The 16,848-nt window shown below is 44.6% G+C and overlaps 1 protein-coding gene across 2 annotated transcripts in view; it reads left to right on the forward strand.

Moving 5' to 3' along the window:
- The window catches only part of ZFAND2B (zinc finger AN1-type containing 2B), a 32,058-nt gene extending 17,467 nt beyond the window's left edge, over nt 1-14,591 (forward strand). Inside the window, exons 8-11 of one of the 2 annotated variants that reach the window (XM_089657701.1) lie at nt 814-890; nt 4,595-4,673; nt 11,245-11,287; nt 11,436-14,591. In XM_089657701.1, coding sequence (XP_089513827.1) covers nt 814-890; nt 4,595-4,673; nt 11,245-11,265 — 177 coding nt within the window. In that variant the 3' untranslated portion in view covers nt 11,266-11,287; nt 11,436-14,591. The remainder of the gene's footprint in view (nt 1-813; nt 891-4,594; nt 4,674-11,244; nt 11,288-11,435) is intronic. The other variant, XM_089657700.1, reaches the window with a different exon arrangement.
- The last annotated feature ends 2,257 nt before the right edge of the window (nt 14,592-16,848 follow it).

A 16,848-nucleotide genomic window follows, 5' to 3' on the forward strand; every position in this document is an offset into this window, starting at 1 on the left:
ATACCTTGCTCTTACCTTGTATTCCTCCCCGTGGTGTTTGCTTTAACAACAAGCAATATTATTATTATACAGTATTTATAAAGCGCCAATAGTTCGCTCAGCGCTGTACATTACAAAGGGGGACAGAACATGTGACAGAACAATACCAATACAATGCAAAACATGAGGGGATTGAGGGCCCTGCTCTTTCGAGCTTACAATCTAGGAGGGAGGGGATGGTGGCACAGGAGGAGATAGCTGTGGGGGATGGAGTGTTAGGAAGAGTGGAGGAGGTCGGTCAAGTTAGCAGGGGGTGGGGTAGGCTTCCCTGAAGAGATGGGTTTTCAGGGTGCGCCTAAAGGAGAGGAGAGTAGGTGATAATCTGATGGGTTGGGGCATGGAGTTCCAGAGGATGGGTGACACCCTGGAGAAGTCCTGGAGGCGGGCATGGGAGGAGGAGACCAGGGAACTAGAGAGAAGGAGGTCTTGTGAGGAGCGGAGTGTGCGTGCTGGGCGGTACTTGGATATTAGGTCAGTGATGTAGTTCGGGGCAGTATGGTGGACAGCTTTGTACGTCAGTGTTAGGATTTTGAATTTGATCCGTTGCGCAATCGGAAGCCAGTGGAGGGATTGGCAGAGGGGGGTGGCGGAGATGGAGCGGTTGGAAAGGTGAATGAGTCTGGCAGCCGTATTCAGGATGGACTGAAGCGGAGATAGCCAGCGGCGAGGCAGGCCAGTGAGGATGGAGTTGCAGTAGTCGAGTCGTGATATGATGAGGGAGTGGATGAGCTGTATATCTGTCACGCCTTGAACACCTTTTTTCTTTTTTGTCAGACGGAGGAGGAAGCCTTACAGAGGGCTTTGGAAATGTCGCTAGCAGACTCTGCACAGAACACACCTCCGCAGCAAAGGTATGGTAAAAGGTTGTGCTGGTGGAAGAGTGAGGTCATTCTGTAGCTATCTAAGGATAGAAGGGGTTTTGGTGACCCATACTCAGTTATTTGATGTTTTCTGATCTGCGTAGCAGGATAAGAGCAGGGGTGTATTTACCACAAGGAAAACAAGGCATTTGCCTAGGGCAGCATTTTTCAGGGGGGCAGCACCACCCCCTGGAAGAAGGGATACATGCGGCATGGGGACCAGGTGGGATCCGAGAGGGGCTGCTTGATGGTGTACGGAGAGCCCAACTCTCGTTCCCGGGGATGTCCGGAGCTGTGAAGGTGAGCTGGGGGGGGGGGGGGATGTTAGTGGAAGGTTCTCTCAGGTGGGAGGTGGCCGTTGTTGGTCAATGTCAGGCTCTCTCCGTGGGGGGCGCCCAATTTTTGTGTTGCCTAGGGCAGTACAAAACCTAAATACACCACTGGATAAGAGCATGCAGTTTCTTTATGTCAGAACAGCACAACTATCATTGCTGATCACTTATTAGTGTGATATTTCAATCCATCATTCAGTGCAAATATACTGATCAAATGATTGCACTTTAAAGACCTGAGCTCTTGGTTAGTTTTGATTCTGCCAAATTAATCAACTTTTTATTGATCACCTTTGATTGATCTAACAAGTATATGTGTGTATGCTAGAGCAGCCTTTCTCAACCAGGGTGCCTTGAAGTTTCTTCAGGGGTGCCTTGGCAAAATGTCTAAAAATTGCCCAAAACTTATATACAAGCCAGTGGGTGGAACAAGCCGGCCTTTTAGTTATACAAAGCCACAGGTTTTCATTGTGCACCATTACAACCTTCTAGCCACCGGCATCCTGACAACCAATGACATCATCAGTTGATAAGGAGGATGACACCTGCCTGCACAGCATCCTAGTTTGATGCTCCCCCGCCCCTCTCCGTCAGTGCTGGGGTCACATTAGCTCAGTGAGGGAGAAGAGAAACATTGGAATACTAGTCAGTACCAGTGTGCAAACGTGTATTTGCTTTGGAAGAATAAATCACCTCTAATGTTGGGTGTCCTACATGCGTGGATGTCGCTGCGTTATATAAAACTATTAGAATAGTTTTTCACATTTTAGAATGGGGTGCCTCAAGACTGTTCATAACTTTAAAGGGTGCCTTGACTGAAAAAAGGTTGAGCAACACTGTGACAGAGAACTGATTGCCATTTTAAAATGATGAACAGTCTTGAGGCACCCCATTTTAGAATGGGGTTCCTCAAGACCATTCATCATTTTAAAGGGTGCCTCAGGACTGTTCATCATTTTAAAGGGTGCCTTGACTGAAAAAAGGTTGAGAAATGCTGTGCTAGAGAACTGATTGTATTTCAAATCAATTTAATGTGCATTTTTTAATCAGTTACATTTATAACTAGCAGGTTGTATTTTTTCTTTCAATTGTCTGTCTATTGCAAAGTATAGACCGGTACCACTGTATTGTTCACTAGTTTAATTGATGATGAATTGCTTGTTTGCAATTGTTCGCACTTGAATATGTAATTAAAAAAAAATCGCTATGTGTATGGTCAACCTAAGGGCCTGTGTGGATGGGCTTTTAATGATGTCATCAGTTTTGAGATCATTTGGAATTCATTCGCAGGTGTGATTGACCTGCAATTGAGCTCACTCTGACCTGCATTTCTATAAATTGATATGGGAATGCAAAACCCGCTTGAAATTAACACAAACTCATTAACATAAGTGTACCGGTTATGCAGCATGAATAGAGTCAATTATAAAATATCTTCTATGCCTTATGACCACATTACAGTGTTGACCATAGATGATATGAGTAGATTGGAACAATCATTTAGGAGAATTTTTGAGTCTTGCAATGCAAAGTGGCTCTGTATTTGGCAGCTATGCAGAATGAGGTTTAAATATGTTTCAGCGAAGGGATAGAATATTGTACATATCTTGAATCAAATGCAGAGGATCTTATTATTTACTACACAAAACAGTCCTAAATTCTAATTAACATGCAGAGTCCTATGGATGGCTTTATAAACTAGTCCACAAAGCAGATTTTACAAAAATCTTCTATTGTAAAGGTAAATATCACAGATTGAATCTCCAGTATTGTCTGGTAAGAAGCCACCTAGGCAGTGCTCTGCCTTCCAAAACCATTTTAGGAGATTAAGTTCATCACATTTTTTCCCTCTAATCTGTCCCAACGCTCTTCTTCATCAGCTTCACAGAAAACAAACTTTCATAAAACCGTGCATCCCCTCTGTCTCTCTGCTCCCAATGTTTGCACAACTGAAATGCATGATCCAGCAGAAAGGAGTTGCCACTAATCATGAGGAAGGAAAGCCTAGACTGCTTGGAATTTCAAAGTGTTGGGAATTAGTATAGTACATTGGAGGGCTGCAGTTGGGCTCTTTGTCTTCTGCTTTTAAGGCTGTATTATTCAGGCGGAACTCCGACTCATACTAGCACTCTGAACTGGTCCCAGGCGAGGATTATACCCTTGGGTCGGTTCGTTTATGTAGTGTTAGTCGTCTGAACTGTGCCTGAGATCACTTGAAAGTGGTGGTCCCGGGTGCAGTTCACTTGTGATCTGGTACGGTTTGCTGCACCCACATGGAAGAAAAAATATATTTTAAATATATTTTAAAAACTTTCTTCCCGAATATATTGACATATATTTGAAATACTACAATTTTGGCCGTATTCAATATATATATATATATAGAATACGGCCAAAATTGTAGTATTTCAAATATATGTCGATTATATTTGTCTCTCTGATATATATATATATATATATATATATATATATATATATATATATAATCTCTCTGAGAGAGACATACATGTATGTATATAGATAGATACATATACACACACTGTATGTTGACATGCGTTTTTTATGTATTACAAAAATATTTTTAAAAATACATTTTCAGATATACTGTATGTCTTTAAAAGTAGATTTAATCTACATATTTGGAATGCATTTACAAATATTTGTTAAAATGACTTTTATATGTTAAAAAAAAATCAGAAGAATATATTTAATTAATATATATTTTTCATATATTAAAAATGTGTATATGTAACATATATTTTTACATTTATTTGTAAATGCATTCTAAATATGTAGATTAACTGTACTTACATACAGTATATCTGAAAATGTATTTTAAAAAATATTTTTAATATTTTTTGTAATATATAAAAAACGCATTTCAGCATACAGTGTGTGTATATATCTATCTATATACATACATGTATATGTCTGTTGAATACGGCCAAAGTTGTGGTATTTTAAATATATGTCAATATGTTTGGGAAGAATATTTTTAAAATATATTTTTCTGTCATTTGGGCAGTGTGAGTGCAAACCGTGCCGAAGCCCAGTTCTCTCTATAGTGGACTGTGTAGTGAAATAGGGATTGCTGGTATGGTTAGCAGGGGAGTATGGAACATTTCCATAGAATCCAATGTGATTCCAGACCAGCAGGGGAGGGGGAGAATCAAACTCTGGCGCAGTTTCGTTAAACGGCCCCTAGTATGAGTACACTCTAACAAAGAGAAGTGTCTCAGAGGAGACCATCCTTAGAGGCTGTGATATATTTCCCTGAATAAATGGGCTCTCAGTGATCACTTAAAGCAAATGGTGTTCTTCTGTGTCTTACTGCTCTTTTGTATCAATGCTTTTATCTTTCAGCAATCAGGAAGAAGAAGACTTGGCTCTAGCCCGAGCTTTGTCAGCTAGTGAAGAAGAATACAGACGACAACAACAAGCGGTCAGCACAATTAATGTTCCTCTTAAATCAAAGAAACATTTTGTTTACAATATAGTTCAAGTGATATTAAAGGCATCTTAAAAAAAAATAAATAAAAAAAAATAACAAACATGTTATACTTCTCTGCTCTGTGCAGTGGTTTTGCACAGAGCAGCCCCGATCCTCCTTTTTTCAAGTCCCCTGCTGGCGCTCCTGGCCCCTCCCACCTGTCAAGTACCCCCAGAGCAAACAGCTTACTGGGGGCGGCACCCAAGAAAGCTCGCTCCAGAGACACTGCTCCATTCGCACACAGAGCTGCGGCTCAGCATCTCCCCCTCTCTTTGCTCAATGGCTGTAATTGACAGAGGAGGGAGAGTCCTCGGAGAGTCAAGGCTCTCGTACACATCACTGGATCGTAATGGGACTAGTATTGGGGGCGGGGGGGGGGCTGTTGCACACAGAAGGTTATGACCTTCATGCATAGGTGCAGGCATTTACAACCACTTTCAGGCACAGAAGATACACCCACATAATTATAGATTTAAAGGGTTAGTTTACCCTTGACAAGTGAATAAACGTAATAGTAATGTAAATCAACATCTGCAAGGTCGTATTCCTGAAAACATTACTTACCCCTTCTACTGTGACATTTCAAAGTTGAATTCAAAAGAATTGTTTTTCTGGCTGTAGACATATGATCAGGCACTGCAGTTCAGTACCTGGGATAAAACTACATATCCCCTAATGCATTGCGTCTGCACAGGAGGGATGGGGGAACGTGCGTGAACAAGGTTTTAACTCCATACTCCTTTTGTGTAGAAAAGAGCAGGTAATACATTTTCCTCCTTCCTGTGACCTCATCATTGCTGTGATGGGGGGTGGGAGACAGGGGCGGACTGACAGCTCATGGGGCCCCTGGGCAATAGGGGATCATGGGGCCCCTGTGTCCTTGCCCAAACTCAAAAAAGCCTATGAAAAAGGTACCAGGGGCATCTCATGGGGCCTCCTACTGACCTCGGGCAGCGCCCGAGTTTCCAAATGCTCAGTCCGCCCCTGGTGGGAGAGGGACCCCAGACATGTGACTTTCACATGTGATGTCTTTCATCACCGCAGCTGTCCATCCATTCTGGATTATACCCAGGATGGTGGCAATTAGACTGTTCTATGGATGGGGATTAAGTAAACCATGGGTGGCCTAAAGGTATGCTACTTGAAGGGGTGACATTTTGCTTCATGGCACAATGATTTAGAAAGTACCGGGGCCTTTTGGATTCAGACAAAATTTGAAAGCAAATCTGAACCAACCCTTAGGCCCCATGTACACAGGACACTTCTGAACGATGGAAACTGACTGCTGGAAAACGTAGGTTAAAAAACGTCTGTTTAGCCGTGTTTGCATAACGCGTTTATGGGCGTTTGCGTTTAGAAGAGTTTTTTAAAGATAACCTCAGGAGAACCTCCCAAATGCCCAGAATGCACTCTGAAAAGTGGTAAATTATTAACTATTTCAGACTGTTTCAGAGAAATACAGAGAGTAGAAGCAGAGACAGCAGTAGGTGTTGAGATTAGCTTAGGTGTGAGTTGCTCATTAACATTTCTTTTGTTTCCAAGGGTGGGAAGGTGTCTGGTGGAGGGAGTCATTAAGGTCACCTGGCAGGGGGTCTGCATGAGGAATTTGAGGTGTGAATGGTCATTAACATATCTTTTGTTTCCAAGGGTGGGAGAGATCTGAGGTGTGAATTGGTCATTACAATGTGTGACAAGCTTGGTAGGAACATCCTGTGTTCAGTGTTTTGTCCATCTGAGTACCTTGAAAACTCTTTGCATGCATTTTTCATGATGAAAAAAGGCTCTGGACAGCTTCGGGAACTGGAAGAGTTAAAAAAAAAGCTTATAAACGCGATTTGCCGCATTTACAGGCGTTTTGCGTTTGAAACGCTGATAAAAACGACTGCTGAGCACAAGTTTTCCGCGTTCAAAAAAATGACTGTAAACTCAAATGCCTGTAATTGACTATGTTGACTATATTGCTGAAAAAAAAACGCTGAACAGCTCCTAAACTCGAGTTTATCAGCTGCAGTGTACATGAGCCCTTATACAGTCAGGGGAAGCAGTAATATGTAAAGTACAGTAATTCATGCCCTTTTAAGATGACCTCCAGACAAACCAGAAGGTACATATGAACATGAAAGGGGGCTGATATACAGGGTGCAGCAACATAACTGCCTTTTTTCAAAACGCAATAAAACCCATTTTATGAATCAGAATTGTTTTTATTGTCTTTAATAATGTAGGTACGTATCTAAAGTTCTGTTTTAAACAGTTTTGAAAATTATATCAGGTAGGTGACGCCCCCCATTGTCCATACACTGAATAAGCCGATTTCTGGCGTTTTTCATGACCCTTACCAGCATAGCAGCGGGTATGTTGGCAATTTCTGCGCGGATGTTGGCCTTCAGGTCTTGTAGGGTCCTTGGACGGTTTACATAAACGTGGGATTTAAAAAAAACCCACAAAAAAAAGTCGCAAGGGGCCAAATTGGGGGAGCGGGCTGGCCACTCCAAATCGCCCCTTATTGAGATGAGGCGCTCTGGGAAGTGTTCCTTAAAACAGCCATTGATGCTCTTGAAGTGTGAGCCGTTGCTCCGTCCTGTTGGAACCAAATGTCCCCTAAGTCCAATTCATCAAGTCGTGGAAAAACAAATTCCTTCAACATGTTCACATACCGGTCTGAATTCACTTATTCAGTGTATGGACAATGGGGGGCGTCACCTACCTGATATGATTTTCAAAACTGTGAAACAGAACTTTAGATATGTACCTACATTATTAAAGACAATAAAAACAATTCTGATTCATAAAATGGGTTTTATTGCATTTTGAAAAAAGGAAGTTATGTTGCTGCACCCTGTACATGTCAATTGATTTGTAATTCTGTCCTGGGATTTTCATAGCCCCACCAAAACTGTACAGCCAGGTTTGTGACCTGACATTTGTTCTGCTGAACTAAAGTTCTAAACCAACAGATTGAATATTTTACCAACAAAAAGTGTTTGATATGTTCAAGGCGTAGCTCTAGTGATAACTGTCACAGTTGCCATTGTGCCTCCTGACATTCTGAACCAACCTTTCAAGCCCTTAAATAACTGATCATGTATACGGCACCATGGCAGCTTCAAGAGGATAAGATGGCTCTGTCTTCTGCTGTTCAGTGATAGGAGGTTTAAGTTCCACTTTAATTACTTGCAGACCACCTACCACAGTTTTACTGCGGCAGAGCAGCCCCAGGTAGGGGGGCACACGTCCACTGCCCATTCTGTGCGGTCATTTGTTACAGCACAACCCAATCACCTGATCATCTTAGCGAATGACCGTTCAAAGCCCTGTGTTGGCAAACAACACAGGGTTGTGAATGGACGGCAGCAATGTTGCTGTTTTGTTTTGTTTTTTTTTTCCCTGCAAAGCAGGGGGATAAAACTCTCCGCCCAAATCACACACCTGCTGAGCGACATATCAGACTGGATGTCGCTCCACTTCCTTAAACTGAACCTCTCCAAAACCGAGTTTCTTGTCTTCCCCCCAGCCCGGACCCCACCCCCCATTGACTTCTCTATCACATCCAACAACACTACCATCAAACCCGCCCCACAGGCCAGAGTACTTGGTGTCATTCTGGACTCCAACCTATCCTTCCAGCCCCAAGTCCAATCTTTAACAAACTCGTGCAGACTCCACCTCCGCAACATCGCCAAAATCCGCACGTTCCTAACCCCAGAAACCACTAAACAGCTCATCCACTCCCTCATCATATCACGACTCGACTACTGCAACTCCCTCCTCACTGGCCTGCCTCGCCGCTGGCTATCCCCGCTTCAGTCCATCCTGAATACGGCTGCCAGACTCATTCACCTTTCCAACCGCTCCATCTCCGCCACCCCCCTCTGCCAATCCCTCCACTGGCTTCCGATTGCGCAATGGATCAAATTCAAAATCCTAACACTGACGTACAAAGCTGTCCACCATACTGCCCCGAACTACATCACTGACCTAATATCCAAGTACCACCCAACACGCACACTGCGCTCCTCACAAGACCTCCTTTTCTCTAGTTCCCTGGTCTCCTCCTCCCATGCCCGCCTCCAGGACTTCTCCAGGGTGTCACCCATCCTCTGGAACTCCCTGCCCCAACCCATCAGATTATCACCTACTCTCCTCTCCTTTAGGCGCACCCTGAAAACCCATCTCTTCAGGGAAGCCTACCCCACCCCCTGCTAACCTGCCGACCTCCTCCACTCTTCCTAACACTCCATCCCCCACAGCTATCTCCTCCTATGCCCCTATTCCCTCCCTCCTAGATTCTAAGCTCGAAAGAGCAGGGCCCTCGATCCCCTCATGTTTTGCATTGTATTGGTATTGTTCTGTCACATGTTCTGTCCCCCTTTGTAATGTACAGCGCTGAGCGAACCATTGGCGCTTTATAAATACTGTATAATAATAATAAAAGCAGCACATATTCCATACATTACACATTGTTAGGCACACAGTTAATCCTTTGATTGTCCCTAGATGTTAAACCCTTTCCCAGCCAGTGACAGTGTATAGTATCAGCACTGATCACTGTATTAGTGTCACTGGAGATGTCCGTGTCATTTAGTCAGTTCCCACCCAGCATCAGTGTCAGATTGCCGTTCTCACTTTCACAGCCCCACTATTATTTGTTGATCACCGTCATTACCAGTATAAAACAAATAAAAATTCCAGTATATGTACTGTAGTCTATAAACACTATCTTTCGCACAAACCAATTCATATACACTTATTGGGATTTTTTTATAACCAAAGACATGCAGCAGATTTTACTTTTTTTTTATCGGATAGGTTTTGTAGCTGAAAATTGAAAATAAATTTTGTGGGGGGTTTTTTTTTTCAACGTTTTTGGTCTTTTTTCTTTTTTGATGTTTGATCAAACACCACCAAAAGAAAGCTCTATTTGTGTGAAAAAAATATGATATAAATTTCATGTAGGTACAGTGTTGCATGACCGTGCAATTGCTAGTTAAAGTAGTGCAGGGCCAAATAGCAAAAAAAAAAAAAACCCTGATTATGAAGGGGGTGAAACCTTCCTGAGAGCTGAAGTGGTTAAGCAATACAACTTGATCACCCCTCTGCCCTCAGCCTGTAACTGAATCGTGAAAGAGCTGCAGTTCACCCCTCTTGACTTCTTCACCTGCAAACACGTTTCTTGTTGACACGTGCACCTCAAAATGCCTGATTAGTTCCCATCGTATCCTTTACCTGCCTCTCGCAGTCTGAGATTTTTTTGTACATGGAAATATGTAAGGCAAATGCCAAGTCAAATTTAGGTTCTTACATTAGCTGCATGTAGAAATAGAATGCATTTATTGCTGGGGAGGTACAGCCTTGCATTCTATATTAAAGTGGTTCTAAAGGCGATTTTTTTACCTTCATGCATTCTGTGTATAAATGTAAAAAACCTTCTTTGTGTAGCAGCCCCCCCTAACACGTACTTGAGCCCCATCGTGATCCAGCGATGTCCAGGAGAACCTCTGTTCTCCGGAGCCTCTCACTCCTGATTGGCTGAGGCAGCAGCGGGAGCCATTGGCTCCCGCTGCTGTCAGTCACAGCCAGAGAGCCAGTCAGGAGAGGGAGGAGGCAGGGCCAAGCCATGGCTCTCTGTGTGAATGAACATGCAGAGCCATGGCTCGGGAGCACTCCTGCTTAGGTGCCCCCATAGCAAGCTGCTTGCTGTGGGGGCACCCGACAGGAGGGAGGGCCTGGGACCTCCGGCGGGGAACCTGAGAAGAGGAGGATCCGGGCTGCTCAGTCACAGCCAGAGAGCCAGTCAGGAGAGGGAGGAGGCAGGGCCAAGCCATGGCTCTGTGTCTGAATGAACATGCAGACCCAGGGCTCTGGAGCACTCCTGCTCAGGTGCCCCCATAGCAAGCTGCTTGCTGTGGGGGCACCTGATAGGAGCCAGTGGGTTGAACCATTGGCTCCCACTGCAGTCAGTCAAGAGAGGGAGGTGGCAGGGCCAAGCCGTGGCTCTGTGTGTGAATGAACATGCAGAGCCATGGCTCAGGAGCACTCCTGCTCAGGTGCCCCCATAGCAAGCTGCTTGCTGTGGGGGCACCCAACAGGAGGGAGGGGCTGGGACCTCCGGCGGGGAACCTGAGAAGAGGAGGATCCGGGCTGCTCTGTCCAGTGGGGAAACAGTTAACCTGACCGAGGTTCTAACCTTTCCCAACTTGTCTAAAGTTTAAAAAAAAAAGCGTTGGCTGCAGTTCCACTTTTTAATGATGTGACTACAGTAAAGTGAATTGTTTGGCGTGTGTTGTTTTGCACGTAACCTTTTGGTTTTGCAAGCTTTTAGTGAACAAGCCTATTTTTATTTTTTACTTCTCCATTTTATTTTTGTTTTACTTTTTTTTTTTTTTTTCTAAAGTAATACCAGTATTGTTGCTCTTCCTCTGGGTTGACTTCTTATAAAATACAAGGTACCAATAGACCAGCTCCATCTACTCAAACTAAAACCCCAGTTTAAAAAGAAATCTTTAAATATTTTTTCCTCCAGTGCTCTGACCGACACACATAGGATTTTGCACCCAATACAACAGGTAAGTGTTAAAACATTTCCATTTTTTTTTTTTGGGGCTTCTCGTACCTTGTATGTAACATTGATTCACTTTTGTGTACACTGTCCTTTCTACTGTTATATAATGGCTGTTTACTTGCACTAAACGCAGTTGTACTATCTCTGTTTAGGGACCGAGTCGTGATGCCAAACAGAGCACGTGTATTATGTGCTAGCACAGCACGGGACCAACACCTGACTCCAAGCACAGAAGCAGGAACTGCACCACAATTCTGGTGTTCTGCCACAACTCTGGGTTTTTATTCTGCAGAATGGACACAATATTTGGATGATGATTTGCATGTATGATTTTCTATTACTTATTTTCCTGTAGGCTGTATAGGCCACTTGTATGTTCTCATTAGCTGGAAGTAAGGAAGGTATAAACTGTTGCTTGACACTACAGAGGCAATTTTGTCAAATCTTAAGAATGCAGCCACTTGAGTCAACAAGTCCTGGCGATATATCCAAGACAAAGCCGATTTATCCTCATGGCAACCTAGATGGGAATATAGGGCCCAGTAGATGTTACCTGGGCCCTGCTACAACCCTCATGCTCCAGCTATAAACTAGGGGGATAGGGCAGCTGTTTTAAACCAGGGGTCTCCAAACTTTCTAAACAAAGGGCCAGTTTACTGTCCTTTAAACTTTAGGGGGTGCAGACTGTGAACATTGAGAGTAGAAAATGTCATGCTGTCAGTGGGAATAAACAATGCCTTTGGTACTAGTGGGAGGAATCGTGCTCCATCATTGACTTCGGTAGGAGGAATCGTGCCCCATCATTGACGTCGTTGAGAGGAATCGTGCCCCATCGTTGACGTCGTTGAGAGGAATCGTGCCCCATTGTTGACATTGTTGAGAGGAATAGTGCCCCATCCTTGACGTTGGTGAGAGGAATAGTGCCTCATTGTTTGAATTGGTAGGCAGAGTAGTGCCCCATCATTGACGTCAGTGGGGGAATAGTACCCCATCATTTGGTGTCAGTAGGAGGAATAGTGCCCCATCGTTGACGTCCGTGAGGGGAATAGTGCCCCATCATTGGTGTCAGGGGGGGGAATAGTGTCCCATCATTGGTGTCAGTGGGAGGGATGGTGTCCCATAATTTAAGTGGGAAAAATAGTGTCCTATCATTGACATCATGGGAGGAATAGTGCCCCATCATTGACGTCGGTGGGAAGAATAGTGTCCCATCATTGATGTCAGTGGGGGGAATATTGCCCCATCATTGATGTCAGTGGGGGGGGGGAATAGTGTCCCATCATTGGTGTCAGTGGGAGGGATAGTGCCCCATCGTTGATTTCAGTGGGAAGAATAGTGCACCATCATTGATGTCAGTGGGAGGAATAGTGTCACATCGCTGATGTCAGTGGGAGGAATAGTGCCCCATCATTGACGTCAGTGGGAGGAATAGTGCCCCATCATTGGTGTCAGTGGGAGGGGTAGTGTCCCATCATTGATTTCAGTGGGAAGAATAATGCCCCATCATTGATGTCAGTGGGAGGAATAGTGTCACTTCGCTGATGTCAGTGGGAGGAATAGTGCCCCATCATTGGTGTCCCTGGGAGGAATAGTGCCCCATTATTGGTGTCATTGGGGGGAATAGTGCCCCATCATTGGTGTCATTGTGGGTGTGGGGATAGTGCCCCATCATTGGTGTCATGGGGGGGGATAGTGTCCTATCAATGACGTCAGTGGGAAGAATAGTGCCCCATCATTGGCGTCAGTGGGAGGGGTAGTGCCCCATCATTGGCGTCAGTGGGAGGGGTAGTGCCCCATTGTCAATGACAGAAATTATGTCCCACTGTTGCTGAAAAAAAATGCCCTATATGGCTGGATAAAAGCAAGCAAAGGGACGCAATTTGGAGACTACTGCCCTAAGCTGTGCACCTGCCTTCCACTTCTAAAAGTGAGGATGGAGTTGTAGGCAGTTGGTATCTGAGGGAACCATGCCATTACAGACAATGCAAATTAGTTGACTTCTCTCTGCGTATTGCACTCCCTAAAGTTTAACTCCGGGCAGAAAAAAAAGCTCATCCCTTTCAGCGGGGCTGTGCCCACACTTGCCACACAAGTTGCCTGCTTGTTTTGTCCAGGGGAGAGGAGAAACCATTTTTCATACCGGATCCTGTGTTCTCCTGGCAGACCACACTCCTTCACAACCCTCTGGTGGACTGTCCCTTTGAATCTTCACATCTAAAGCAGGACTATGGACCCTGCCCTGGTCTTGATGATGTCAGGACCCTCGACCACTAGAGCATGGGATTGCAGAAGCTGCGTGGACCAGTCTAGCTTTGGGTGAGGGGGCAGAGGATTGGGTACGTTTATTTCTTTTTATTGTTCCCCTAGACCTAAACAAGCAATTGTAGGCACAGCCCCACTGCAAAGGATACATTTTATATACTTCACCAGAGTTGGGCATTAAAGAGGCACTGTCACCTTACCTATTCAAGGCAAAGTAACAGTACATTTGTAAAGACCCTTTGCCAGTTGTATTCACCTTACCAGTGCTTCTTTACAGATATGGCCTCCATCACAGCCCTCAACAATTCCTGGTACAGCTGAATATTGGGGAGCATGTGACCTAATCCCACTTGACAGTGCTTGGGACTAGTAGCCAATTTCTATACGCAAGCAATTATCACATGACTGGAGCAGTGATATCATCGCTTGCCTTAGCATCTGACACCATCCAACATATCAGATCAGGCTCCAGCGTAGGCCGGAGCTAAGCAGGAGTGCTGGTACGATGAGTACAGGCAAGGTGACAGTGTCTCTTTAACAGTGTCAGTCAAAGGGATGGGGCAGGGAAAGCAAAGCTGCTACCTTGTCTGTGGCCCCGTTCTTCCTTTATCCATCTCTGATCCAAGGCCACATTCTCCTAAACAGTGGTTGAACCCACAAAATGGTTCTCTTTACAGTGTGTAGGCAACAGGTGCTCTTTATTAATAATCATTTTAAACATTTCCAAAGAAACTGTATATATTTTATCAGGTATCACCAGTGAGAAAGCCTTTCAGTCTTGTCTGCCATGCAAACATGTTCTGCACATTTCATACATTTTCATTCCTGCTGCTTGAAACATAATAAGAGCCTTTTTTATATAGAAGTATCTAGAAATATAAAACTCTGGCATGTCTGCTGCTGTTGTTATACCACTGCCTCCAGTCTGCTGGGATTTGTAGTTCAGGAGCCAAAGGTTATCTGCATCTGCTATATGGAATCGACTTGGTGCTAGAAAGTATGTATGACTGCTTTATAAAAGCCGAAGTAAAGGAGTAATAACTGCCGATTGTGTTTAAAGAGAATCGTTTATGACTGGGTGACTACAAAAAAAGTTATACTCCCCAATCTACTGCTTTGCTGCCCCTGTGATCTGTCATCTGTCCCTGTACCAGAGCTTGGATTCAGGTATGAGGGAGCATGTGATCTTCCCCGTGTGACTGTGTTCTGGCCATGGGGAGAGGCAGTGACGTCATCCAGCCAGGTATGCTCTGACACTGAGGTTTACCAGGACTTCTGCAGCGGGTATGGGAATGTGGGTTGGTGGGTATACCTTGCTGTAGGCTGGGCCATCACTAGACACTGTCACTGTGCCCTGATTGGTCAAAGTAACAGTGTCTCTTTAAATTATTATAATTGTGAATTCTTGCTTCTGAATTTTCTTTCTTGTTCAGCTTTACTTAAAGTGATACTAAAGTCTTGTTTTTGTTTTTTGTTTTTTTTTTAATTTTCCTCTGGATCAACTATGGGTATAGGATTATAACTTTTTTTTTTTTAAATGGTTGAACTGGATGGACTTTTGTCTTTTTTCAGCCAGACTAACTATGTAACTATGTATTAACAAACATGTTATACTTACCTGCTGTGTACAGTGGTTTTGCACAGAGCAGCCCGGATCTTCCTCTTCTGGGGTACCACGCCAGCACTCCTGGCCCATCCCTCCCATTGGGTGCCCCCACAACAAGCAGCTTCCTATGGGGGCACCCGAGCAGGTGCCCCCATAGGAAGCTAGAATGCATGAAGATAAAAATCCTTGTGCCTTTAGGACCGCTCCATGACTATAAACACTGAGAATGGATTACTAAAGGAGATGGGAATCTTCACTAAAATCACTTCTGTTATCCCATCACATGGAAACCAAATTTCTGTTTACTTATTTTATCTATACACAGGGGCGGACTGACCATTTGGAAACTCGGGCACTGCCCGAGGGCCTGGGGTCAGTAGGGGGCCCCATGAGATGCCCCTGGTACCTTTTTCATAGGCTCTTTTGAGTTTGGGCAAGGACACAGGGGCCCCATGATCCCCTATTGCCCGGGGGCCCCATGAGTTGTCAGTCCGCCCCTGTCTATACATGATTGGGTTTTAAAAGTGAATAGGAATTTGCTTTCGTATTCACTCAATTTATTAAGTGAGGATTGTCAACTACTTTAGCAAATCAGCCTCATTGTCTCCCACCTCTTAAGACTAGGTTTACACTTGTGATTGGGGGAGAGGTAAAAATGGTTGAGCCACATTTTTCCACCTCCTAACTGCTTTCCCTTAACCACCCTGCATCCATGAGCAAGGTATGTGGCTGTGGCACGCTGATCGCTGATGCGTTTTTTTTTCGGGGGGGGGGGGGGTGGCGTTAAACAGCGATATTGGTGACATAACTTTCCCTGAAAAGCTATCTGCAGATTAAGCCCTGGTTCACATCTATGTGGCCGTGCGGGCCACGTTTTGCGCGGGCACAAGAGCCCATTCATTTGAATGTTCTCCCGTGCCCCGGGACATGCAGGGGAGACCGCAGTCCGCACGGGAACCTCGGTTCCCAGTATGGTTGCGATTTCCAGTGCGGGCGCCGTGCCATTAGAATTAATTCTTCACCCGCACAGATGTGAACCTAGCCTAAGAGGGCACCACTACGTAACGAGCCCTAGGAGTGCATATCATGCCAGCTTGTTTAGATTTGCGGTTGGGGGATGGTAAAACCAGGTGGTGGGACTGTATTTTTACCACTTCCCCATAAACAGCAAAGGCAAGAGACTGTAAAAAAAAAACAAACTATAAAATTATATCCCCACCAGGGGCGGACTGACAACTCATGGGGCCCCCTGGGCAATAGGGGATCATGGGGCCCCTGTGTCCTTGCCCCAACTCAAAAAAGCCTATGAAAAAGGTACCAGGGGTAACTCATGGGGCCCCCTACTGACCCTGGGCCCTCGGGCAGGGCCCGAGTTTCCAAATGGTCAGTCTGATCCCCACCCAACCCCCCATGGTGTTCGGTGGGCATCACCAAATGCCATGCCCCAATCACCCCGCAAGTGATTCACAGTTGGGGAAGATGGTGCATATAAATCTTTCCTAAGTGAGGCTGTGAAGTCACAATTTGAGACTGAATCTTCAATCCAATTATTTATATGCCACAAGACTTTCTTTTTTTTTTTTTCTTCAACACAGTTTTTCACATTACAAGTTCTATTAAAGCTGAACCTATGTGGGATTATATTGAAGAGCATGAAATTATTTATGTATATTGTAAAGGAATATGGATCGTAAACC

This window comes from Staurois parvus, unplaced genomic scaffold (genome assembly GCF_062004578.1).
Source record: "Staurois parvus isolate SC_StPar_1 unplaced genomic scaffold, SC_StPar_1.0 ptg001022l, whole genome shotgun sequence".
Classification (NCBI taxonomy): domain Eukaryota; kingdom Metazoa; phylum Chordata; class Amphibia; order Anura; family Ranidae; genus Staurois; species Staurois parvus.